Source organism: Pelophylax lessonae (assembly GCF_965119305.1).
Source record: "Pelophylax lessonae genome assembly, chromosome: 4".
Taxonomy (NCBI): Eukaryota; Metazoa; Chordata; class Amphibia; order Anura; family Ranidae; genus Pelophylax; species Pelophylax lessonae.
In genome coordinates, this window is record NC_138771.1 from 636,603,432 (window position 1) to 636,631,410 (window position 27,979).

General features: G+C 42.8%; 1 protein-coding gene across 7 annotated transcripts in view; it reads left to right on the forward strand.

Moving 5' to 3' along the window:
• Window positions 1-27,979, forward strand: part of MINK1 (misshapen like kinase 1) — a 249,643-nt gene that overhangs the window by 198,961 nt on the left and 22,703 nt on the right. For 3 of the 7 annotated variants that reach the window (XM_082253310.1, XM_082253313.1, XM_082253311.1), the window contains 7 exons: window positions 1,802-2,032; window positions 5,979-6,064; window positions 9,573-9,682; window positions 11,834-11,922; window positions 19,345-19,368; window positions 20,552-20,712; window positions 27,530-27,650. In XM_082253310.1, the coding sequence (XP_082109436.1) occupies window positions 1,802-2,032; window positions 5,979-6,064; window positions 9,573-9,682; window positions 11,834-11,922; window positions 19,345-19,368; window positions 20,552-20,712; window positions 27,530-27,650 (822 nt within the window). The remainder of the gene's footprint in view (window positions 1-1,801; window positions 2,033-5,978; window positions 6,065-9,572; window positions 9,683-11,833; window positions 11,923-19,344; window positions 19,369-20,551; window positions 20,713-27,529; window positions 27,651-27,979) is intronic. The other 4 variants (XM_082253312.1, XM_082253314.1, XM_082253315.1 and 1 more) reach the window with 3 other exon arrangements.

Consider the following 27,979-nt stretch of genomic DNA (forward strand, 5'->3'; position numbering starts at 1 on the left):
CACATGTCCTCAAATTCTCCTAGGTCTCCAAAGATGTGTGGTAGGTGGGCATTACACTCAGGACCTTTTACATCACTGCCAGAAGTAATGTATGCCCACATGTTACTCTAGATTCCAGGATAATTCACCATTTTATGGAGATGAAGCTGACTGATCCCAGAAAAGTATTTTGGAAATGAATGTACATGAGGGAAAGATATTTATTTGTTCTGTATACATACTGTGCTTTTTGTTCAGCACTGCTATGCAGGAAGCATACAGTATATGATATAAGTAAACATGGCTTGCTCCCGGGTACAGATGCATTTTCAGAAACATTTTTGAAAGGATGTTATCTGTCTCATGGTTTTAATACTTATTTACACATCTAAAAAAAAAAAAAAAAGTAAAGGGAACCTGCACGTTGCATATGCAATGCAAACTAATATGTACATAAGGAGTCCACTACTTTAGCACCCTGCCGCCCCTATGTGCTTCTGCAGCCCCATCCCTAGGGTTCCTATGGGAATTCCAACTTTCAGACTGCCAATTATTGAGTGACCTCCTTCCACCCATGTGACAGCGCTGGGGCTTTGACGATTGGCCGCTTAGACACCAAGTGCTGCATTATGGGAGGAGTGAAATTGTGTGCTCCATTTTTTGAACTGCACTTAATATCTTGTGGCTCTGGAGGGGTTTGGCGAGTGAAGGAGAAGCTTTATGATGGCGTCCGTGCAACCTATACTGTAGTTTTCATCCTGTGTGCAGGTTCATTTTAAAAACAGAAAAGTTGCTTCTTATTAAGAAACCAAATACTTCTGTGTGTAGCTGCAGAAAAAAAGTATTTCCAATAAAAGGATGCATCGCAGAATTCCAGACATAAATTACAAAATTGTTTAAATTAATGTATTCTATTTTACCTGCAAAATGATTTGTAATTTTTATTTTTGTGCCACACCAGCGAGTTGGGATGCCCTGTTGCTCATTCATAGCTTCCCGTTTCACCAAACTTTTAGTTTGACTATGTCAGTACATTATCATGGCAGAATACAATACAGCTTGACTAGCCTACAGGGCATTTCCACTTGCACTGGCAGTATTTCATAGCACATTTATTCATATCTAATGAGTACATTTGTGGACTAAAGGATGCTTCCTAAATATCTGACCGGTGTTCTTTAAAGAGTTAGTTCACCTATACCAAAAACCTGCCTATCCAGGTTTTAGGTGCCTGTAGATAAAATAACCTTTACAGCTTTGGCCAAAGTTAAATCTCCTTGCTATAGGTGTAGGTCATTTTACATACCTCTCAAAGTCCCCAGAGATGGTATCATCCCATCCTGTCTTGTTGCTAGGATGTTGCTAAGACACTCCCAGCCTATTAAAACCCCCTCACATCTCCATCTGCTTTTGCATTAGCTCTGAGCTCAGCAATGCTGTCATGGAGGAGATAGTGGACCACACATGTGCGGAGAGTGGGACCTTGCTCCTGTAATTGTAGGGCTGAGCACTAACTGGATGTGTCTTAGCAACATCATAGCAACGAAGCAGGATGGGTTGATGCCCCTTCCCAGGGAGTTTTTCAGCCTTGCTTTGGGAGGTAAATAAATGGCCCACATCTATAGCAAGGGCATTATTCAACTTTAGTTAAAAGCTACATAGTTTGTTTTATCTACAGACAACCCCTTACCTGCATAGGCAGTTTTTTGGTAAAGGTAATCTAACCCTTTAAGGAAAGGACAAGCATCTCAGAATCTCTGTGTTTGTCTTTCAGTCATGCCATTCACTCATATGCTCATTCCATTATCCATATCTTTCTCAGCCACACCGAAATTTTCCACAGAACCGCATAGTCCTCAAACCTAGTCCCAGACCAAATTCCCTTCAAGACCCAGCACCTGCTCCCAGTCGTCAGCCAGCCATCGCCCCTCCCATTTCTCGGGGCCAGCTAGCCCGTCAGAGTTCAGACCCCTCACCGGAAGGGGTAATGCCTTCCACTCGACCAGACAGGGGACCCTGGGTGAAAATGGAACCAGAGGTCCAACCCCCTAAGGTAATGGGGCCATGGCGTACCTTTGCTTGCCATAGGTCCCTGTCCATTCTGAGTCTTCTCCTATTCTGCTTCTAATTCTTCATCTGTTGTCTGTTACTAAAAAATCTTTACTTTACTGGATTTTACAGCTAAGCTCTTGAACACAGTATAAGCTACTGCTGCATCTTCATCTAATCCTGTGTTTCCCAAACTTTGGTCAGTTGTGTAACTAGTCCATGAAAATTCATTTACTCACATGCATTCTCAGTGTCATCAGTTCAAAATGTTCATTACTACCCTCTACCCTTTTTTAATTAATTCCTTATTTAGGGGAAGCAACATTGCCATGGATCCAAAAGAGTACAGAGTCAAAACTGTTAACACACAATAGGTTACAGTCTAGGTCAGAGACGCATCAGAATGATGTGAACATGACCTGTCATTACAGCAGAATAATCCATTCTATATTGTGAATTGCAAAGCGAAAGTGTCCAGGCTTCTTGAAGATGGTTTATTCCCTATGAAGGGAAGATAAATAACTATCACTGGTTCACATTACACTCTTTGGGAAACACTTTTCTTAACCGTTCTTTTGTGAAAACTCACTTGGTTGAGGGTTTTGTCAACTGTAACGCTAAGGGCTCATTTACACTTGCTTCAAAATATGGCATTGGACACACATTTTTAAAGCACTCTGAATGCCAATCAAAATGCCTGTCACTAAATAAAATTGCTTACCGTCCAGTTTACATGTAGTGTTTGCTTTGCTTTTAAAATGATACCCCATGTTGCTTTCTTGGTGCTTCAGAGTGTCTCCAAAACCTCCATAGAAGTCTATGACAAAGCTCGCTAACAGCACCTGAAGCTTTTAGAGGGGCTTTTATTCAGTTAGCTTTGCTTTGTTTTGGAGGTATTACAGGTATGAGATATCCCAGAATGCACTGAAAAACTAACAAGCAAACCGGAAAGACGTCGTCAATCACTTCCAATTTATGTGTTTAAATATTCTGGGAGTGTCTGGTGCAGATGTCACATCTGATGTACAGTGAGGGGCAGCAGGAAAGTGAGCAGGGCTCAGATTGGAGTGGAGCAACTAGCAAGACAGCACATGTGGTGTGCAACATGGGAACGCTATAGCGGGGACCGGAGAGAGAGGACTGAATGGCAGAGGATCCGCAGAGCTTGGCACACTGGAGCAGGAGAAACTAACACATGGTGCGCAGCATGGGAGCAATATAGCTGGAGGTGAGCGGGGACCAGAGAGAGGAGGATCCACAAACCAGAGGATCAGCAGAGTTGGGGCTTACTACTGAGCAGGGGGTCAGCAGAGCTGGGGGTTACTACTGAGTGAGGGATCCGTAAAGCTGGGGATACTACTGAGTGGAGCATCAACAGAGCTGGGGGTTCTACTGAGTAGAGGATCTGCTGAACAAGGGTACCAATGAGCTGGGGATCTTCTGAACAGAGGTACTAGTGTGCTGGGGATGTGCTGAACAGAGATACTAATGCGCTTGGGATCTGCTGAGTGCAGGTACTGCTGAGCTGGGGTTCTATTGGGTCCCTTAAAACAAATTGAAAATAAACACACACAGGGCATTGGCTAAGCTTCCTTTAAAGCGGTAGTATCCCGCTTTTTGACACTTTTACCTACAGGTAAGCCTATAATAAGGCTTACCTGTAAGTACAAATAATATCTCCTAACCCGGCACGGTTTTGGAGATATTTACAGTGCATGCAGCCGCTCGCGCGAGCGGCGCATGCGCTCTGAAGGTCCGGGGGGACCTTCAATTATGTTTGCCGGGAGTGACGTCATCGCGGCTCCGGCCAATCATCGCGCCGGAGCCGTCACTTCCGGCCAATCAGCGCGCCGGAGCCGCCGAACCCGGAAGAGACGGCGAGGGATCATGGCAGCGCCCGTAGCGATGTCCGGGGGTCCGTGTCGGGGCTTCGTTTTAAGGTAAGTTACACATAATGGGCTAGTATGCGATGCATACTAGCTCATTATGCCTTTTGTCTTGCAGGTTTTTTTTTTTTTTTTTATAGGGTTTACAACCGCTTTAAACCTCAGAAAAAGCACTGGCGAAGCATCATAAACACATCATAAAAGCATGTTGAAGCGGTAGGCACTTTAATTTGTGTTAAAGTGAAAGCAAGTGTAAATAAGCCCTAAAAGATGATGGTGCTCAACCAGCTACATGCAGCCCCTTAAACTTTTTTGAAAAAAAAAAGAGACTATCTTTTAAGTTCATTGTTTTTATTGTGCTTCCTGATACAGAAAATGATTAGGAATGAAAGAAATTAAAGCAGACGTAAACTCCATTGTTTGGGGCAAGCTTTTGCCTCAAACTGCAAGTATGCCCAGCTTACTTGTTGATCATGGCACACACGTACCCCTTCCTGTGCTGTCCTCCAGCGATGACAAGTCATCTGTCATGGTTGTGTCCCCCTCCACTGTCAACGGTTCCATGGTGGCCCTCTTCTGTCATTGGGCATCCACAGATGCAACCGTTGTGCATTAATACAGGAGTTACTTTGTCCCTGGAACCTGGCCCATTGATGCCAGCAGCTAGCTGAGTGTGTATTGCACAGGGCATGCCCTGTACAGTGTACACAGACAATTAAAAAAAATTGCTAGGGAAAAGAGGAATACATTTTTGTCAGAAGAGATTTTGACAGGTGAGCGCTGACAGGTGTGTTCTGGCGAAGGGGCAGTACCCCTGTCAGAACACAATATCTCAGTGGGAAGATCACTGTACTAACATCGGATTGTTAGTACAGGCTCTCCCCCTGAATGAAAAAGAAACCGATAGTGTGTACCAAGCTTTACTTTTTGCCACCTAATGGCAAAAATAAAAATTAATTCCCAGTCCACTTCAATGAAAGATGCGAAAAACCTACCTTTGTCTAAAATTAGGGAAATGTTTCCCTCCTGCTTTGCCTGGTCACATGACGAATGCCAAGACTTTGCATTGCAGAGAATAGTGTCCAGCTTAATTTACAGTCCACCTCCCCATCCTACAATTAGAGGGCAGGGGAATATTGACAGCGGCCAAGCACTGGAAACAATGCAGTGCAACTGCTCAAAGAATTAAAGCTCGCTGCCGATTATACGGTTATTCGTTATCTTGCAGAACTGTACCATTGGAGGCTCAAATTTATTCAGAACTGCAGTTTTCCTTTAATTTTACAGAAGTTACTCATCTAGTACTCTAATACTTTTTTATTTTTTATTTTTTTAGATCCTTTTTCTTCATCCAAAGAAACCATGACTTTGAAATTGAGAATTAAATCAAATATGTGCCCTATAGGTGTTCTAGCCACCAAACTTGACTGTACCGGTATACCCTGATGTTTAGTCCTGGTTGAGTCCCCTAGTATCAATGATGATAATACTCCAAAGGTGCTACATAGAACAGGGTCTAAACTAGCTATTAGTTTAATTAGTAATAAAGCCATAATATTGAAAAGCCAACATAAAAACTAGTAAGTGACACTCTTAACAGAAGTCAGGAGCTACATTTGAGGGCCACAAAATGTAACTGGTTGTGCACCATTGTACTAAGATTTACTATCCCTCATCCAAAGTTCTCGTAGTTTCACAACTGCTGCTTTCTGCATAACAAGTTTGTCTTTCTGTCGTCACAGAGGTTTTCTTTCCTGTTTTAATATCGGCTGCTTTTTTCCCCCCATAATCCTTTGTGTTCAGTGTTTTGCTTTGGAGCTTTTTCTTCTACTTCTGAATGCAGAGATTACTCATTAAGGGAATTTTCCATTTCTTCCTGAACCTACTTGCTTTTCTATTTCTGTCGTAAAAAAATTACTGAGCTTGCAACTGCTGACCTCCTTTTGAAAATAAATTTTTTTCTTCAATAAATGTCTCTTTTAATTCCAGAGGATTGGTCTCTTTTTATTTATTTTTTTAAAGCAAGCCACTGTGTTCCAAACTCACTATTTATTTTTCTTTTAGGTTCCACAGAGGACGACATCCATAGCTACAGCCCTGAATACAAGTGGGTCAGGTGGGAACAGACAGGTCCAGGCTGTGAGAGCCAGGTAACTAGCATCAACTGCATCCAAGAAAAGCCCAAATCGATAGGCTTAGGGCAGTGGAAGTTTGTACATTCCCTAGGATCACTTTGTCTGAAAGTGCACTTAACAGTATCACTTAAAGCAGATCTTCACTGCATCCGAGAAACACAAACCAAAAACATACTCTATGGTTTATTTTGTTGAGAAATCACTTTGTAAAACACCCTCCTAGCATTTCTGGCCGTGGGCATCTTGGGAAAGGGCAAATTATTAATGTAGCATTTACTTCCTGGAATACATCTGCCCTTAGCACAAGCATGCATATAAGAGAGAGTGCTTAGCTGAGAAAACCCTTCCTCCTCTTCTCTTCCCCTCCTGAAGACACCTGGGATATATGACCTCAATTGCTTAGGCAAGAAACCAGGAAGTAACTGAAGAAATGTAAAAAAAAAGTTTAAAACCTGTAAATATGATATACTTTCCTGTTTATTTACTAATGCTAACATGAGGAATTAAATATTGTTGATTGGGAGAGTGAAGTTTTACTTTAAGGCTGGGTTCACACTGCTGCACAGTGTGAACCACAGTGGCTCACAGCAGGGGTCTGGTGCGTCACCGTTTCAGATCCGATTTCAGTCCAAATTTTTGGCTGAATTTGGACTTGAAACGGACCAGAAGATGCACAGGACTCCTGTGCAATTTGCACTGTAAAGGAACCGCGACCCCACAATGTGCTTGTGTGCTTTGGTCATAATACCGCTTCCTTCAGTCTTAAACATACATATCAGCTATTCTAGCCGCCCCCATAAAAAACTAGCCAATAATAGCTTGTGTAAGATCTGGAACATTTATTGAACAAACTCACACCGAATATATACCCCACCAGGTCAGGTGCCTGATTACATTATCATATGCGGATGAAATTGTGTAAAGAAATATAATTAACATATCTAAGGAACAACCAACACAATCAGTATTCTACTTTCCCACTAGCAACTATTAGATGACAGTGATTTAATTAACTTGAGCTAATTAAATAGCATTCTTGCCATCATCGAGCTCATGAAGTACAATACACATTATTATAAGTGTAAACACATCCCCACAGTAGACAATAGGTGAGTTACTCACAACAATGTGTGAAAGACAGGTGGTTGAGCTGATGACATTAGCATCTGCCGCGAGTCTGACTGTGCAGAGCAGTCTCCTATTGGCAATAGGCAGCTAGGCCTTTAACATGGATCCTAAGCCTAGAGTCCCAGAGTCTGTGTGTCTTGGGGAGATGTGGACTTGAATCCAAAGTAGCATTACTCCAAGGGTCCCCCTAGCCTACACCCCACAAAGAGCAGTGTTCTCTCACAAGCTAGGGCCCATAGTCACTAGGCAAGAGGCTAGCCTGCAGTACCCTCCAAAAGCCCCTGTCCTGAGTGAGTTTGTCATAGACACGAAGCCGCTCCAGGGATATGTGAACCGGTATCATGGAGAGCCAGGCACAACCCCCTGACATGCAAATTGGATACGGGGAAACCCGCATCTAGGTCCCAATAGTGTGAACCCAACCTAAAGCTGAGATAGACTTACCTCTTCTTTAACAGTCCCCATCCTCACCAGCGTCGGCATCTTCTGCTGGGTATTGGTCTTCATTGGGTGGCACGGGATGATGTCACTTTTGCACATGCACAGGAGTCAGTCATCCCAGCATATAGGGACCATGCCAGCAATATAAATTGAGCTACGCATGCACAGCTCAGTCTACATGCCAGAAAACACAGCGAACAGGCAGGTGTGTGTATTTATTGGAGTAGAGACATTTCATGTCTCATCTGCAAAGAGCCTGCCTGCTTGCAGTTTTTGACAGCGGAATTTTATTTCCGCTTTAAGCCGTGCAATAGCCATTGTGCACCAGTTCAGCCCAATCCACTTTGTTGGCATTCTGGTGATTTGGGGACGCCATTGACTGACTTGTTTGTGGAGATATTCCCAAACACACTCTCTTCATGCTCTTTACAGTATCAAACAAGCTTTGGATGGCTGAATCTAAAAAGCAACCCATTTCTGTTTTACAGGTAGACACTAAAATTCCAGCTAAGTTTAATCGATAAATACCCTTTATACACCCCTCTCAGACCAGTTTCTTCCCCGAGAACAATACCACATTCACTAGATGGTAGTGATCGACCGATATCGTTTTTTTAATGCTGATATCGATATTTTGATATTTCTAAAGATACTCCTTGTGGAGGGATCTGGGGGTCTAAAAGGCCCCAAACCCCTCCTCGGCACTGAAAAGAATTCAAAACACCAATTTTGGCTGTTTTGAATGCTGTCAGTTTTTTTAATTTGGCGCTGAGTACACGGAAGTGATGTCATGATGTTTTTTAAATGGAGACCGGCGCATGCGCACTTGCAGGAGGGATGCCGGCTTTCACAGGGACACATCTTCATGCTACACCAGGTCTTCTCTTCGGTGGCAGCGGTGGAGGTAGGATACCCGGGTCTCCTGTTGGGACGGGAGACCCGGGTGAGCCGTGGAAGGCGGCGGGAGGGGGGGCATCACCCCAGGACATGCACTTTCCCTCAATATAGGCAATATTGGTAACCTCAGGGGCCGATTCCGATATATCGGGGAAAGTGCATATCGGCCCCCGATATATCGGTGTTGCCGATAATCGGTCGATCTCTACTAGATGGGTGATCAACTTATTTATTTCTGAACATTACCGTGTAGATACCAGAGTACTGGCTTCCTTAGATGCAACCCAAGTGTTTGATGCGGTGGAATAGGAAAACCTTTGGCAGGTTCCCCAAATGTTTGGCTTTGGTCCAAATTATATAGCTTTGCTGTGTCTACTGTACTCTAATCCATAGGTTAGGGTCATTGTGCATAGACACACATCCAATCTATTCTTGTTGCCCTGGGGAATCAGACAGGGGTGCCTGCTGTGTCTCCATTATGTTTTAGCAGTGAAACCTTTGGTTATCCAAATCGGGGATGGCCCATTGATACATATGCTTGAATCTGACCGGCAATACACATAGTTACATAGTTTGTGAGGCTGAAAAAAGACATCAGTCCATCCAGTTCAACCTATGATGTGTGTGTGTGTGATGTTAACCGTAGATTGTATACCCCTCTATGTTGTGGTCTTTAAGGTGCCCATCTAATATAGTTACATAGTTTGTGAGGCAAGTCCAGAGGGGAATTCACACAGCAGACACTAAGGCAGCAGAGTCAGCCACCAAAAAATTGAGCAGCTCCCTGGTATCTAGATGCAATGGGCTACATAGATTTCAGATTAGGGTAAATGCAGTGGATTTTAATATTTAGCTGGAAAGCGTTAGTTCACTTGTTGATTTTACTTGTTAGAGTTGCCCATAATTGTAATTTTGAATTCTGTTGTATTATTATTATTAAAATGAGGAAAGAGCTAAGTATTTGTAAATCATGTTCCAGTATGGGTTCAGTAGCTGTTATATTTGGTAAATAATACCTACCCTATTCTGAGTATATGTTTGTTCTCTTTTCTTTCAGTAACCCAGACCTCCGACGGGCAGAGAGTGGCTGGGAAAGGGGAGATTCACTCCTGCAGTCTCCTCACCCAAATCTTCCCCAGGCTGGATCTCTAGAGAGGAACCGCATAGGTGAGACCCCATACTGCCATAACCATCACCTATCTATTGTTAGATATGGTCAGGTCTGAGCTAAGGCAGAACTGTCACTAGTGTGACCTACTACCCCAGAGACTTCGTACAGAGCTTGCCAAATCTGTGAATGTCCATTCTTGTACAAGATGATTCTATCATCGTTCACTTTCTCTCAGTCAAGGCAAATGTAATTTATTTGTATATGTTTTCACCCAAAGTTCCTATAACATCACCTAAGAGTCACGTATTTTCTAATTGGGGTCAGGAGTCAGAAAAATGCCTTACTCTTGGGTGTGAAACTTCAGTGAAAACATTTATTCATAGACCCTAAAATATTTACTAGGTCTGGAGTAGGAAAGGTCTTAAACATCAGGTTTCTACTGCTGTCTGTGTAGGACCGCTTACCTTATTGATCCTGGTGACAGTTGTCACTGGGGCAAACATTGGTTTTACAGTTGTCCCTGCAAAAAGTGTCCCCATTGGAATATCCCCCTTCAGTTACTGCTCGCTCTGGGGACAACTGTGTAATTTCCCCCCATTTTATGGAGATTTACACTTCCTGCTTGGCTAAATCTAAAGTGGTTGTAACGGCTCAAGGTTTTTTTACCTTCTTGCATTCTATGCATAAAGGTAAAAAACCTTCTGTGTGCAGCAGAACCCCCCCCCCCCCCCCCAATAAACCCAGCCCCATCTCTTTCCAGCGATGTGCATTTTTTTTTTTATGGTATTCCACCACTAGATAAGCCAACCAGAACTCCTCACAGAGGCATTCATGTAAAGAAAGAAGAAAAGCGCCTCTCAGTAGTGCAATAAGCGCTAACAGCATATTTATTGAATAGGGAAGTACACTCAAATAAAAAAACGTGCATATAAAAAATCACCAAGCCGGCATAGGCTTCTCGTTCTGGGAAGGCAATGTCGTCGGCACGAGGCTCGTTTTGCCATCTAAAGACATCTTCTAAGGAAGGCTGTGATAGAGTGGCAGCACTGGTGTGATTCCAGGGTCATTGGAAATCTGGTAAGCAAACACCTTATCACAATTTGGGTGAGGGCGGCTGCTGGTGACATTTTTGGTGTTGAAGCTACCTAATGAGCTCTTTATCACAGTCATATTAAACCTCATTATCTGGACTTTTTGTGGGCTTTAAGATTTTTTACATATCACTAATATTTTTAATCTGGGTGTAGCGCAACACTTTTTTTTTTATATTTATTAAATGCCTGCACTGTGCAGTGGTATTGCACAGAGCAGCCCCAATTGTCCTCTTCTCAGGCCGACCAGCGGGGCTCCCAGATCCTCCTCTTCATGTGTCCCCATAGCAGGCCATCTTCTGTGGAGGTGTCTGCACACTCCCAAGCTGTGTCTGTGGAGCCGTGCTCCATAGACTTACACAGTAGGACCTAGCCCCGCCCCTCACTGCATTTGATTGACAGCAGCAGGGGCCAATGGCTCCTCTTGCTGCACAAGTGCTGTGTGAAGAGCAAGAGTTGCAGCCATGCACAGTGCTGGATCTATTCTCTCTCCTCTCTTCCCCGTCACACAGGGAAAGTGGGGAGGGGGAGCAGAGAGGTAGAAACTGTCTTTTACCTTAATGCATTAAAGTAAATACATTTTTTTACCTTAGTATCACTTGAACCTGTGCAGTGCCATGCTAAATACTTCATATTTGAACACAAACAGAAACTTCTGACATAGGAATGTGAAGGTTTATTCTACTACAGGTTGTAGGACAGGGCCTATGCTGCATGTATAATTGAGTAAGTATCAGACAATTTAGGGGAGACCAGTTTCCAGGCTTCCAAAGCCTCATTTACTCCTCTTTCAAAACCCCATTACTTTTTTCTGAGACTTCTTTTTATAAAGTTTACACAAGTTTATAGAGTTAACACAATTACCATTGGCTTCTCAAAATGCAGTTCCTGTGTTCTTTGATGCCCTTATGCATATGGAAACATTCTAATGTGAATACTGATGTAGCTTGCCAATGCAAAAAGTATATAAGTTCTGCCAGGTAACTAGCAAAGGCATGCTGGGACTTGTATTTTCACTGCATCCACCGTTCTAATTGTTGTTTCTCAATGCCAATATAAGTAGTTATGGTGCTCCCGTGTTTCTCTTAAAATATTTCCTGCTTGTGTCTCTGGCAGCCCCCCTTAAACTAGAGGAGTCTTCTATCAGTCCACCAGGCAGTAAAACTCCAGGAGAAGAGCACCGGTCCCGACCAGGTCGCCCAGCTGTGAGTATCTGACTTCTACCATTATATTCCAGATCCCCAAGATAATGTAATGTGGCCTTGTGCTAAAAAAAAAAAAAGCATCTTTTCCCAGGTGTTATGCATTTTTCATTTCATCAGTTATAATTGGTAATATTACTTTCCAAGTTTTTTGTAATTCTTCACTTTTCTGTGTTCTGTTGGGTCCTACCCAAACCCTCGCCCTTAAAACCATTATCTTCAGGCGTGCTTGTCCCTTCACACATTAATGAATGCTTTTATTGCCTATTTTATTTCAGCTCACATCTATTCTGCTTTTTCCCTTCTGTCAGAAAATTTGAAATTTTGAATATAAATTTGACATTAATATGGTTTTAGAGTGTGGGTTAGCATTTTCAAGAAAAACGCTGCACCGCTCACGTTTGGTTTACCAGTAGCAAGGATACATATTGTACCATCCTGCTAAGGAATGAATGGGCCTTTACTGGTTTTTCTGTGTGCCTTGTACTTGCAGGTGGTCCTCTGTATACAGTAACTGCCAATGGAGTGTAGACATGAGATTTGAATAACATAATAATGAGGCCATTTTAAAATAAATTCTATTAATCTATTTTTAAATAAAAATATATAGTGGGTTTAGTCTGTATAATTGTTTTTTTTTTATTAATATTATTTTGCTTGAAAGTTTACACACCCTAAAGACTTATTTTTATATACTTTTTAAAAAAATTTTGGTATAGAGATGCTAAAGAGGACCTGATGTGTAGAAGCTAAACCAAGGATACAAGAAAAGTAGGGGTTTACAAGGCCGATTGGGAGAAGAAAGACCAGGATACAGACAATTAAAAGTAAATCCGTTTATTAATATATATAAAAACATGTGTACAGATGGGGGATACAAGGAAAAAAATCCCCCATATATTCACCAATAGATTAAAAACAACAGCACAGAAATATATCCCTATAGTGGGAAAAATACATGCTTCAAGCTGATGTTGACGCAAGAAGTCTTTGATATACGGTTTGAAGGTCCCAATGAGCCAACGTGTTTCACATCAGGCTTCGTCAGGGCCAGAGAGACCGAGCAATACCGATATTTCTCGCTGCATATTATAAGGATGTTAATGGCAAGAAGGAAGACCAAGTCCCTATAACACAGTATATGATTGTGGTGACTGCTGTGAATATAGAATAATATCCGTAGTACTTCCTCAATTGAATGATGTAATCCCACCGTATCGATTATGGCAATACAAGAGTGTATACCTCTCTATAGATTTCTCTCCTTTCAAGAATCAAGAAACCCTCATTAGCTCATTAGTCCGATTTGTTGCCCTAAAGAGCAATCATCCAACCAGTAAGTCCACCTTATTAACCCTCCTCTTGTGTTAGGGTCAGAACTGACCCGTTTTCAGGTTTTGAATGTCTATAAGTATCACATAAATTTGTTTATTGCATCAAGATTTTTTTACTTTGTCAGGAACCTCTATTTAAACAATGTAATAGAAAAAGAATCCTTTTCACTAAATTATAAAATACTGTGGTGAAAATGAAGACGTTTATTTTGTTAGGGTCAATTCTGACCCAGTTATAATATAGGATTATAGGACACTAATAAGTGCCAAAACTAAAATCATAAACACACTCTGCTTAGTAACACTGACAGCCAATCACCTCTCAACCCTGTGAGCTGTAGTTAGGGAGGGGCCTATCTCTTTTCCTGCTTGTATGCTTCTCTAAATAAAGTGAAGAAACATAGGACAAATTCATTTCAGAGTTGCTGACTTTATTTTACCATTTTTTAAATTTGAAAATGAGAGGTATGCTATCAAAAGAAAGGTCTAAGGGGTCACACCAAAAATATTAAAACCAATCTTTTCAAGGATAAAGAAGCCTAACAAGGTAACCAAGAGGTAAGAAACAAATTGAATGATAAATAATTGTTCAGAGGGTATTTTATGGCTGATTTAAGACACGGGTAAAAACCGACCCGTTAACATCATGGATAGTAACAGAAAGCTAACATAAGAGGAGGGTTAAGGGATAGAGGGTATGCCAAACAAAGCAGGAATGTACTTAATATTAACCCAAGAAGTATTGAGCCAGGATAATGAATGGTTCAGGTTATGGACCATCCCAAGCCATGATCTCCACCCACAGCAAGCAGAGGCAGCCTTCACACTGGCAGGACTTGGGGAGAACTACCAGTGTGAAGGCTGCCTCTGCTTGCTGTGGGTGGAGATCATGGCTTGGGATGGTCCATAACCTGAACCATTCATTATCCTGCCCTCAATACTTCTTGGGTTAATATTAAGTACATTCCTGCTTCGTTTGGCATACCCTCTATCCCTTAATAAGGTGGACTTACTGGTTGGATGATTGCTCTTTAGGGCAACAAATCGGACTAAAGAGCTAATGAGGGTTTCTTGATTCTTGAAAGGAGAGAAATCTATAGAGACGTATACACTCTTGTATTGCCATAATCGATACGGTGGGATTACATCATTCAATTGAGGAAGTACTATGGATATTATTCTATATTCTCAGCCGTCACCCCATTAATATACTGTGTTATAGGGACTTGGTCTTCCTTCTTGCCATTAATATCCTTATAATATGCAGCGAGAAATATCGGTATTGCTCGGTTTCTCTGGCCCTGACGAAGCCTGATGCGAAACACGTTGGCTCATTGGGACCTTCAAACCGTATATCATCAAAGACTTCTTGCGCCAACATCAGCTTGAAGCATGTATTTTTCCCACTATAGGGATATATTTCTGTGCTGTTGTTTTTAATCTATTGGTGAATATATGGGGGATTTTTTCCTTGTATCCCCCATCTGTACACACATTTTTATATATATTAATAAACGGATTTACATTTAATTGTCTGTATCCTGGTCTTCCTTCTCCCAATCGGCCTTGTAAACCCCTACTTTTCTTGTATCCTTGGTTTTGCATATATTTTGGGGCATGGGTCAACCTCCACGGTAATTTGTCTCATGTGTAGAAGCTGCGCCCAAACAAAGGCAAAGGGACTAGTCACTAGTACTGCCTGTGGTCTGGTCTCCCTGCAGCTAATCCTTTTCCCATTATTGATTTGTCTTGCCTTGTTCTGCACAGTGTTTTAAGCCAGCCATCTTGGCAGAGGCAGGGCTTTGCTTTCTCTTGTCACTGCCCCCTGGTGGGGAAATAATCAAGAAGCAACAGGCATGGAGGAGGAAGCACAGATCCACAGAATTGTGGAAACAGAAACCAGGAGATCTTGCACTGCAGGTTCTCAGGTACAGCTTCCTATCCAGGAAGGAGAGCAGCCAGCAGCACAGTAGTGACCTCACCAAATCTAACTCCATATCGCAGGAGATTTCCTCTAACAACAAAAAATGTCTCTTGCGCATAAGTGCGATGGCCTGGCAAAGGTAAAAGTGGTACTCCACATCACAAGGGATAACGCTTCAGGCTTTGCTGCTCTCTAAGACTGGGGATGTCCTTGAGCCTCTATACAGATGAACAAAAGAGGGCTTGCAGGCCTAGGATAAAAGATTGCTCAATGAGCCACTCATCCGTATCTCAAGTGTCCTGGACTCGACAGTCTCCAGAGCATAAGAGGACCTCACTGGGGTCCCTGCTGGCTGACGTGTTTCGAAGGATTCTCCATCTTTTTAGAGCCTAGCAGCAAGGGCTCCTTTTGCTAAATACACTGCTCAAAAAAAATTAAAGGAACACTTTGAAAACACATCCAATCTCAATGGGAAAATCTATCATGCTGGATATCTACACTCATATGGACTGGGTGTTCGGAATGAAAGGATGTCACATTGATGGAAATGAAAATTATCAACCTTTAGAGGGCTGAATTCAAAGACACTCCAAAAATCAAAGTGAAAAAATGATGCAGCAGGCTAGTCCATTTTGCTGAAATTTCATTGCAGCAACTCAAAATGGTACTCAGTAGTTTGTATGGCCCCCACGTGCTTGTATGCCTGACAATGTCAGAGTATGCTCCTAATGAGACGACGGATGGTGTCCTGGGGTATTTCCTCCCAGATCTGGACCAGGTCATCAATGAATGCCTGAACAGACTGAGGTGCAACCTGGTGAAGCCTGATGGACCAAAACATAATGTCCCAGAGGGGTTCTTTTGGATTTAGGGCAGGCGAGCGTGGGGGCTGTTCAATGGTATCAATTCCTTCATCCTCCAGGAACTGGCTGCATACTCCCACCACATGAGGCCAGGCATTGCTGTGCACCAGAAGAAACCCGGCACCTACTACGCCAGCGTAGGGTCTGACAATGGGTCCAAGGATTTTTCCCCGATACCTAATGGCAGTCAGGGTGACATTGTCTAGCCTGTAGAGGTCTGTGCATCCCTCCATGGATATGCCTCCCCAGACCATCACTGACCCACCACCAAACCGGTCATGCTGAATGATGTTACAGGCAGCATAAAGTTCTCCACTGCTTCTCCAGACCCTTTCACGTTTGTCACATGGATAAACCTACACTCATCTGTGAAGAGCACAGGGTGCCAGTGGCAGACCTGCCAATTCTGGTGTTTAATGACCAATGCCATTTGAGCTCCACGGTGCCGGGCAGTGAGCACAGGGCCAACTAGAGGATGTCGGGCCCTCCGGGCACCCTCATGAAATCTGTTTCCAATTGTTTGGTCAGAGACATTCACACCAGGGGCCTGCTGGAGGTCATTTTGTAGGGCTCTGGCAGTGCTAATCCTTCCTCCTTGCACAATGGATCAGGTACTGGTCCTGCTGATGGGGTTAGGACCTGCTGATGGCCCTGTCCAGCTCTCCTAGAGTAACTGCCTGTCTCCTGGAATCTCCTCACTGCTTTTGAGACTGTGCTGGGGGACACAGCAAACCTTCTGGCAATGGCACATATTGATGAGCCATCCTGGATGCGTTGGACATCCTGTGAAACCTCTATAGGTATGGCCTCATGCTACCAGTAGTGACACTGACCCTAGTCAAATGCAAAACTAGTGAAAAACCATCAGAAAAAATGTCAGTGGCCCCAACCTGTAAGACGATTCCTGTTTTGGAGGTTGTCTCATTGTTTCCCATCTTGCGCACCTATTAACTTTATTAACACCAAAGCAGCTGAAACTGATTAACAACCCCCTCTGCTACTTCTCTGACCAGATCAATATCCCAGGAGTTTAACTGACTTGATGCTATAGTCTGATTAAAAAGCGTTCCTTTCATTTTATTTTTTTTGAGCAGTGTATATACTCATAATCGTACCCACATCATGAGAACCAAGAACACTCCCCTTTTAGTGGGAGGGGTCAGGTCACATGGCAAAATGGACCACCCAGAGTTCAGATTGGTCACATGGTGTTTTAAAAACACCTTGATCTATAGGTACTATTGCAAATAGTAGTGGTGGCCTCTAAACACCATAACAGATACACAGATACTGTCAACATCCTCTTATAGTTTGCAGACTGCCGAGTCCAGGACACTTGAGCTACGGACGAGTGGCTCATTGAGCGATCCTTTATCCTTATGTTTGTGGGTAGTTCTTATGATTTTATATTATAATGTGTTTTGTGATAATGCACTAGGCCTGTGCGCCCTCTTTTGTTCATTTTTATAGATTTTCTCTCTCTGCCTGAGCAAAGGTAAACAAAGTTTGTTTTATCAGGCTGTACTCCAGGTATATTAAAAAAGAATAGCGCACACATGCAAAAGAAATGACTATCAAATATGGAGACAATCCATAAATAAAAATGGGGATTTAGTTCCACCATATGGCCATATAGTGCTCAAGCCCACCACTGCGTCAAAGTACCCCATTATCAGTGGGTCCTACACTATCCATAAAAAAGGGGTGACTCCAGCCTCTCTAACCCTTGGAGACAACACTCCTTGCTGGGATAGATGTGCTAATGCACTACAAGGGACTCCTCCTATATCTACTTGATAGTGGACACTGATAGAGTACAGGTGTGTGTGGGGGGTGGGGTGCTCAACCTCAGAATGGATTGTCTCCATATTTGATAGTCATTTCTTTTGCATGGTTGCGCTATTCTTTTTTAATATACATGTTGCTTGGTCCATAGCTGCACCGGCTTTAGATATACATGTTCAGGGTTTGCTCCCCCAATTTTTTGCTTGTTTATTACGTATTCGGTCTGACCAGAATTCTGAGGTTGAGCACCCCATCCCCCCCCCCCCCACACACACCTGTACTCTATCAGTGTCCACTATCAAGTAGATATAGGAGGAGTCCTTTGTAGTGCATTAGCACATCTATCCCAGCAAGGAGTGTTATCTCCAAGGGTTAGAGAGGCTGGAGTCACCCCTTTTTTATGGATAGTGTAGGACCCACTGATAATGGGGTACATTGACGCAGTGGTGGGCTTGAGCACGATATGGCCATATGGTGGGACTAAATCCCCATTTTTATTTATGGATTGTCTCCATATTTGATAGTCATTTCTTTTGCATGTGTGCGCTATTCTTTTTTAATATACATGTTGCTTGGTCCATAGCTGCACCAGCTTTAGATATACATGTTCAGGGTTTGCTCCCCCAATTTTTTGCTTGTTTATTATGTACTCCAGGTATACTGCATGTTGTGCTATCGTAAGTATAGCGTATGGGAATATGCAAAAAAAAAAAAAAAATAGAACATTTTCTATTTTTATATATTCCTATACGCTATACTCATTTTTACAATTGCACCAGCATATACCTTAGGTGAAGCTGTGCACAGCGAATCCTTTCTATGGAAGGCTTGTGCAGCACCTGGCAGGGAAAGAAACCCCAGACTTTTCTTGAATGGGATCAGGCGCCTGTGTACAAAAGGCCTAATTCTCCATTTTCCCTGCCACTCTTTGTTTATGGGATCAACACTGCTGGATTCTGCTCATATGAAAGTGTGGTGCAAGGGATCAGAGTGAACGAGGTCCAAAAGGCCCCCCCTACTAACTCACTACACAAGCCAGATTTCAGTTATCTGCCAGCAGATTATGAATCTCAACTCAAATCAAATCGCACTCTAATTACTGCTTTGATTTATAGCTATTCCCTGTCAGTGTCTACATGTTATCCAGTCTTTGATGGCCCCTTTCCATTTAAGGTTTTGGGTTGACCAAGTTATAAACATGAAAGATTGACAGCATAAAAAGGCTGTATGGTCCATCACTACTACTGCTAGATGTCTGTTTCAACCATTCTCCATTCCAACCATTCACTATTCTTCTGGATAATAATTATTTTAGTTATTCTTGAACATTAAATTGATACATGTTTTGGTGGTCATGTCCCCGTGTTCTTTGCCTCAGTAAAGTCTATATGTCTGTATCTGACAGTCACCCTTTCATTGACATCCCTGTAAACCTGTGTACTGATATTACATTCATTTGTAAGAGACACAAAGTGATGTTATACTGCATTAATCTCTTTTTTTTCTCTACTGCTGTCAGAGCTATAAAAGAGCAATAGGAGAGGTTAGTGTCACTGTGTGAGGTTTTCCGAACCCTGAACTGTTTGTGCAACTGTCACAGTGATGTGCTGTGCCTGCTCTGTGTGTACCAGTGACATTATAGCCCAACTCCAGCCAAAACGTGGAGGAAAAGGTCGCTGCTCCCAAGCTCTGTCTATAATGCTGGTATCTGAAGACTTGGCTGCAGGCATCATCCAAAGGAAAAAAAAAAGATTCCATTTATCTCAGCATTCAGTAAAACAACATTGTCCTTAATAGAGAAAAGCTTGGGTGTCCTTCAAAAAGTTAAGGCCCCCCCCCCCCGTGCTCACTGGAGCACTGGACTGTGGAGGGGGTGGGAACGGCTGGCTCATGCTCTCAGTGGCTCGCTGAGAGGCTGAGCCAGGTGCCGCTCCAGGCATGTGGGTGGATCCCAACCATATTGTCACGATGTTGCCCCAGCCTGGACCAGCTCTGTGACATCCGCCAACAGCTGGTTTCAGCCCACTGTTTGCTGAAAATGGGTCTCAGGAGTGCCAAACGAACTGCACTCCTGTGATCCACAGGAGAAGTACAGCCAAACAAGCTTTGGCTGTACTTCTCCTTTAAGTGAGCAGCAGGGTGGGAATTGGAGTAATAAAAGAGCACAAGTTCAGCTAGAGATGAGTTTGGAGGATGCCCAAGCTCACCTCCTAGTTCTGAAGGACATGCACATGGAAATCCCTGCTGGGACCTCCCTACTCTGCGATTAAGTCCGACCTAGGGTAAAACGCGTCAGTGCAGGGAGGCTCCAGTAGGACTTCTATGCGCATGTTCTCTGGAACAATAAAGTTTTATTGAATTCTGAGTTCATTGGTGTGTAGCCTGTTTTTTGCTGTGGATGTTGCGACCAAATCTTGTTACTGCTATAGAGTGCTGAAAGGGTTAAAAGGTTTGTTAGGTTGCTTTGTGTGTTCACATTTGGGAGATTTTTTATTATATCCTGTCTGTCAATGCATGGCGTTTTGGCTGAAGTTGATTTTAAGGTGTACTTCTCTTGGTCTGGGTGTGCAATATTATCACATTGTTAACGTTTCAAATTTTTTATTTTTTTTATGTACATTGCTCTTTGTGCGGTTTTATGTTTTTGTTCATTTTTTTTTTTGTCATTTCAGACTGCTGCCTTTTCCAAATTATGTTAAATGTTCTTTTCTTTTTTTCTGTCACAGGACCACTTATTAGTGAAGGATCGCCCAGAAGATGTCCCCAAACCTCCCAAAAAGGCTCTGGATTACTCTTCCTCTAGTGACGAGATGGACAGCAGTGATGAGGATGATGAGGAGGGTGATCCGGAGAGGCAGGAACAGAGCAGAGACAGCTCATCCGCCAGGTATAAAATACAGTAGTAGACAGTAATGTCTCTTTCAATTGGATCTTTAACCATGAATTGAACTTTCTGCCCCCCTCTCCTTCACCCTTTCTCCTACTTAACCACTTGCCGACTGCCTAACGCCGATCTACGTCGGCAGTCAGCCCCTCACAGGCAAAGTGATGTAGGGCTACGTCACTAGCTTGTGAGGGTCTAGGGAGCGAGCGCGCGCCCCCGGAGGCGCGCTCCCGCGTGGTCACGGACCCCCCCCGCGCGTGTGACCGGCGGACCCGATGTCCGCCGGCCACTCTGCGTTCGGCGGGGGAGAGGGAGAAAGTCAGGCGGCTTGTGTAAACAAGCCACCTGTCATTCTCCTCGGTGTAAAAACACTGATCACACGGATCTACTATGTAGATCCGTTGATCAGTGTCCTTACAGCTCAAGCCACAGCCAATCACAGTAGAAAGCACGCCCCTAGGGACACACACAGCCCCTCCCTCCCAAATAAAGTTAACCCCTTCACTACCAGTGTATTTTTACAGTAGCAGTGCATATATATAGCACTGATTACTGTAGTAATGTCACTGGTAACCCCAAAAGTGTCAAAAATGTCAGTCAAGGGTCCGATCTGTCCGCCGCAATGTTGCAGTACCGCAAAAAAATCGCAGATCGCCGCCATTACGCGTTAAAAAAAAAAACAACAAAAATGACAATCTTTCCCTTTGTTAGTAAACGCGATAACTTTTGCGCAAACCAATCAAAATACGCTTTTTGCGATTTTTTTTTTTTTTTACCAAGCATAGGTAGCATAAAACAAATTGGCCGAAAATGTTAAAAAATTTTGATTTTTACATTTTTTTGGGGGGGAATTTCATATAAACAAATGTGAAAAATATTGCTATTTTTGCAAAATTGACGCTCTTTTTTTGTTTATAGCGCGTGATCAAAAAATCGCACAGGTGATCAAATACCACCAACAGAAAGCTCTGTTTGTGGGAAAAAAAGGACACCAAATTTGTTTAGGTACAGCGTCGCACGACCGCGCAATTGTCCGTTAAAGTCACGCAGTGCCGAATCGCAAAATACCCCCTGGTCAGGAAGGGGGTAAAATCTTCCGGGGCTTAAGTGGTTAAAATTATTGTAAAATCTCGTTTTTTTTTTTTTTTTTTGCAATAAAAATAACAAACATGTTATACTTGCCTCCTCTGTGCAGTTGGTTTTGCACAGAGCAGCCCAGGTTCTCCTCTTCTCTGGTCCCTTGTTTGCTCTCCTGGCCCCTCCCTCCCTCTGAGTGCCCCCACAGCAAGCAGCTTTCTATGGGGGCACCTGAGCCGAGTCACAGCTCCAAGTATCCATTCAGACACTGAGCTGCAGTTCAGCCTGCCCATCTCTCTCCGTATTGGCAAACTGACTTTGATTGACATCAGCGGAAGCCAATGGCAGGTAAGCATTAGGGGGGCTGCTGCACACAGGTGTTTTTTTTATCTTAATGCATAGAATGTGTAAGGATAAAAAAACCTTCTGACTTTACAAGACTTTACAATCCCTTTAATCACCTCTAATAATTCTATTCAATCTGGATTCACCCTCCCACCTATTGTTTTTTTTCGCCTAGGGATATCTGCAACCTCCTGGGATATCTACATTTCACATCCCAGAAGGTTGCCGGGCAGTAGGTTTTGAAGTCTCATGAGCTTGCCAAAGCATTGTGATATTTCCTGCCTCAGGGTTGGGGGCAGCTGTGAAAATCCAGACGTAACAGCAAGCTCCCAATAATCATAGATATAAGATGGCTGCAGAGAAGAAAGGTCGCATGAGGAATTAATCAGTTGGAAGGTAGACAACACTGGACTCCATGCACTACTACATTTGGAGGAGATTTATTAAAACTGAAGCACACAGAATCTGGTGCAGCTGTGCATAGTAGCCAATCAGTGTCTAACTTCAGCTTGTTCAATTAAGCTTTAACAATAAAACCTGGAAGCTGATTGGCTTCTATGCACAGCTGCACCAGATTTTGCACCATGCGGTTTTAGTAAATACCCCCTTTGTGTCTTTTAATTGTAATATATAAACAAGGCTCGCTCCCACTGTATTCAGTTACAGCGGGAGTCGGGCATGGGGAGGAGCGGCGGTGATCACCTCCGCTCTTCCCCGATCGTCGGGGAATCGAGTGTGGAGATCCGCCTGCTTGTGTAAACAAAGCGGGCGGATCTCCTAAGTGACAGACCGGGTCAGATTGCAGGGTTCAGCATAGCTGAACCTGCGATCTGTCCCTGTGTCACTCAGTCACCTCCCCCCACACACGTCAGTAAGCACCAGGCATATATTAACCCCTCCCTCTACAATAAAAATGAACCCCTTCCCTGCCAGTGTCATTTTTACAGTAACAGTGCATATGTATAGCACTGATTACTGTAGTAATGTTACTGGTACCCCCAAAAGTGTCAAAAATGTCATTCAAGGGTCCGATCTGTCCACCGCAATGTTGCAGTCCCGCAAAAAAAATCGCAGATCGCCGCCATTACTCGACAGAAAACTTTCCCTTAGTAAACGCAATAACTTTTGCGCAAACCAATCAAAATACGCTTATTGCTATTTTTTTTTTTACCAAAAATATGTAGAAGAAAACAAATTGGCCTAAAATGATAAAAAAATTTGATTTTTACATTTTTTGGGGGGGGGGGGGGGGGGAATTTCATATAAAAAAAATGTGAAAAATATTGTTGTTGTTTCAAAATTGTCGCTCTTTTTTTTGTTTGTAGCGCAAAAAGTAAAAATCGCACAGGTGATCAAATACCACCAAAAGAAGCCTCTGTTTGTGGGGAAAAAAAGGACATACATTTAATTTAAGTACAGCATTGCACGACCACGCAATTGTCCATTAAAGTAACGCAGTGCCGAATCGCAAAATATGGCCTGGTCAGGAATGGGGTAAAACCTTCCGGTCATAAAGCGGTTAAAAATACGCTCATTGAGAATTTTTTTGTCAAAGACATGTAGCTAAATACATTTTGGCCTAAATATGACAAAAATTGAATATATTGGATATTTTTTAACTGTCAAAGTAGAAAAATATTGTTATTTTTTCAAAATGTTCGCATTTTTTATTATTATCGCAAAAAATAAAAATTGCACAGGTGATCAAATACCACCAAAAGAAGGCTCTGTTTGTGGGAAAAAAAGGACGTAAATTTCGTTTGGGTACGGCGTTGCATGGCCGCGCAATTGTCAGTTAAAGTCGCACAGTGCGGAATCGCAAAAAGTGGCCTGGACGTAAGCCAGCAAAATCCTCCGGTGGTAAAGTGGTTAAAGCGGCCCGCGGGCCAGACTTTGGACATGCCTGCCATAAACACTTTGGTTATAGGGCCTTTCTTTTTTTTTTTTTACCACAGTCCTAGATTTTTTTTTTTTTCCCCCATTTAGGTGGTTTTTAAGTTTTGTACCCTTTAAATTTTTTGTTTAGTAGACCATCCTGACATTATACATTTTTTTATGTTGTTTTTGGGGACAAGGAGGGCTGTCGTTTTGAAGCAGATACATCTAATTTAATTTCCTGTGGGAGGGAAAGTTAGGAAAACATTTGAAAAAAAATAAATTTTCTGAAATTTTTCCAGAACACTTTTTTTTTTGGAATTCGAGCAAACCCAAATATTTACCCCAGAACAGGGGTCTTCAAATTATGGCCCTCCAGTTGTTCAGGAACTACAATTCCCATCATGCCAAGTCATGTCTCTGAATGCCAGAGTTTTACAATGCTTCATGGGATGTGTAGTTCTGCAACAGCTGGAGGGCCGTAGTTTGAGGATCCCTGCCATAGAATATAACGAACAAAGCCACTTAGCAGAGTGTTAACAACCACAGTCAAAGTTCACCTTTTAGTTTTGGAGAGCATCTTTCCCTTTCTGCAGGATATCGGTTTGCGTAAATCATTCATTCAACATTACCACAATACACAATTATTGCATTGCTCATTGCAGGGGCATTCATTGTTAGTAGCAACCCACCTCTAGTAGCAACCCACCTCCACTGCAGATGTGCTGCAAAGCACAATAATGCACTACTGTGCATTTTGGTGTGCTGTGTCCGAGGAAAAAAAATGGAGCATGTATGATTTTTTTGTTGTCTGTTCTGGTGAATTAGAATTGATTAGAATGGGCTGCCTTAAAGTGGAACTATACTTCCCTTTCAGTCCATTTAAAAAACCTGCTTGTCTACCCATTTTCAATAGCATACAGTTCCACTTTAATTGAACACACGTTAAAGTTGAACGTAATTTAAAAAGGGAAAAACTGCGAGCAGGTAGCTCTATGTCTCTTATGCAAACACAAAAATACACCTGCGCTGGTTGGCAGTCTTCTGTTGAATGTACACTGAGCTGCGCATATGTGGCTCAGCGTGCGTTCGTAGCAACCTCTGGGTGTGCCAGAATGACTGACTCCCATGCACATGCTCGGGGGGGGGGGGGGGGTGTAATTCTCCCATCGACCAATCGAGGTCGAAAACCCAGCACCCGGAAGTAGCCAGGCAAAGGATGATAGCGGCTGACAAGGGTTGTAACTGCCACATCACAGGAAAGATTTTTTTAAGGGTTTTGTTCCACTTTAATGCAACACACCAGAACATAGAGGTGTGAGGGGGCTCTAAGACAATATCAAGTTGCATTTGTGTTGAGAGAAATTAGCATAATGGCGCCACAGATGGGGCTTTAGTTCATTGTGGAACAACTTTTCTCACGTTACAAATCAATGAGAATGCAACAGCAGCTTAGGAGGAGGTTAACGCAGACTAATGCAAAGTACAGTAAAGACCAAAAGTTTGGACACACCTTCTCATTCAAAGAGTTTTCTTTATTTTCATGACTATGAAAATTGTAGAGTCACACTTCAAGAGGTAGTCACCTGAAATGGTTTTCACTTCACAGGTGTGCCCTGTCAGGTTTAATAAGTGTGATTTCTTGCCTTATAAATGGGGTTGGGACCATCAGTTGTGTTGTGCAGAAGTCAGGTGGATACACAGCTGATAGTCCTACTGAATAGACTGTTGGAATCAGGGCTGTCTTTAACACAGGGCAAAATGGGCAGCTGCCCCGGGTCTAGTCATTGTTGTGGGGCCCAAAGCAGCTGCCCTTTGAGCCCCCAAATAGTTGATAAGTGGATTCAAGAGGGCCCAAGAAAATTTTTGCCCAGGGTCCAATCAAGAATAAAGACGGCCCTGGTTAGAATTTGTATTATGGAAAGAAAAAAAGCAGCTAAGTACAGGAAAACGAGTGGCAGAAGAGACTTGTTTGGGCTAAAGAACACAAGGAATGGACATTAGACCAGTGGAAATCTGTGCTTTGGTCTGATGAGTCCAAATTTGAGATCTTTGGTTCCAATCGCTGTCTTTGTGCGACCCAGAAAAGATGAACGGATGGACTCTACATGCCTGGTTCCCACCGTGAAGCATGGAGGAGGAGGTGTGATGGTGTGGGGGTGCTTTGCTGGTGACACTGTTGGGGATTTATTCAAAATTGAAGGCATACTGAACCAGCATGGCTACCACAGCATCTTGCAGCGGCATGCTATTCTATCCGGTTTGCGTTTAGTTGGACCATCATTTATTTTTCAACAGGACAATGACCCCAAACACACCTCCAGGCTGTGTAAGGGCTATTTGACCAAGAAGGAGAGTGATGGGGTGCTGCGCCAGATGACCTGGCCTCCAGTCACCGGACCTGAACCCAATCCAGATGGTTTGGGGTGAGCTGGACCGCAGAGTGAAGGCAAAAAGGGCCAACAAGTGCTAATCATCTCTGGGAACTCCTTCAAGACTGTTGGAAGACCATTTCAGGTGACTACCTCTTGAAGCTCATCAAGAGAATGCCAAGAGTGTGCAAAGCAGTAATCAAAGCAAAAGGTGGCTACTTTGAAGAACCTAGAACAGTGGTTCTTAACCTGGGTTCGATCGAACCCCAGGGGTTCGGTGAGTCAGTCTTGTGGGTTCGGCGGAAGTCATTTCTGAACTGGTCTCTGAAAGACAAAAGCAGAAGTCACACTGATTTGCAGTAAATATTCATTATTATGTTTTTGTTTTTGTGTGAAAATCATGTTTTAATGGTTTTGTTCTTTGTTCCTAATGGTTTTGCTCTTTAATGGTTTTGTTAATTTTGTGCACCTCTGTATAAATATATACCTAAATATGTACCTATGTTTTGAATTTGAAAAAAATCATATTTTATTTTTCCAATTAAGAAGGGTTCGCTGAATGCGCATATGAAACTGGTGGGGATCAGTACCTCCAACAACGTTAAGAACCACTGACCTAGAATATGACATGTATTCAGTTGTTTCACACTTTTTTGTTAGTTATATAATTCCACATGTGTTAATTCATAGTTTTGATGCCTTCAGTGTGAATCTGCAATTTTCATAGTCATGAAAATAAAGAAAACTCTTTGAATGAGAAGGTGTGTCCAAACTTTTGTTCTGTACTGTATATACGCTACTGTTGCTGCTTGGGAACCCTGGGCTCTATCCACGCCATTATGCGCTTCTAAATCTCAGCTTTGCCAAAAAGAGGAGATGGTCCAAATACCTGTTGGTCTGTGTTGTTCAATATACAACAAACCTGATTTCCTACATCCAGCTGTGTGGATTGTCTCCTCTTTACTGCAGGTCAGATTTACCTGTTAAGGAGCTCAGATGAGCCTCAGAAGCTTTGCATGTTGAATGCACACAACAGCACACTGCATTTGCCAACATGCCTGCCCTGAGTGTCAGCTGGGGCATCCATTTTTTGGGCCAGGGGATTACCAGCATGGACAATAGTGATTATTTTCACTTTTCTTGTGTTGCAGCCGGAATGGGCGAGATGCAGATACTGACAGTGTGAGTACCATGGTGGTCCATGATGTAGAGGAGCTGGTGGGCAGTACGTCAGACAGTTCATATGGTGATGGAACCATGATTGTCCAGAGGGTGAGTGCTCCTGTTTTTTGGTTGCTCTGCAAATACTTTTTATATTTATTTTCAGTCTTTTCATTGTCCTTTTCAAGTAAAAGCATAAAGTTAAACTTACAGCACCCTGTGATAAGTGTTCTAACGCAGCTTATCAAATCATAAGATTAGATTTATATAGTTAACTAGTTTATAAAATGTAATATGTCAGATTCAATCATAGACAAACTCCATCAGTCACAGTCCTGAAGCATCAACCCCTGTCATTCCTACCCAACGAAAAAGAGTTAATGTGGCCTTGGTGCTGAGGAGTAGTGCCCCAGATATATGGGAGGAAATTTTGTACACGT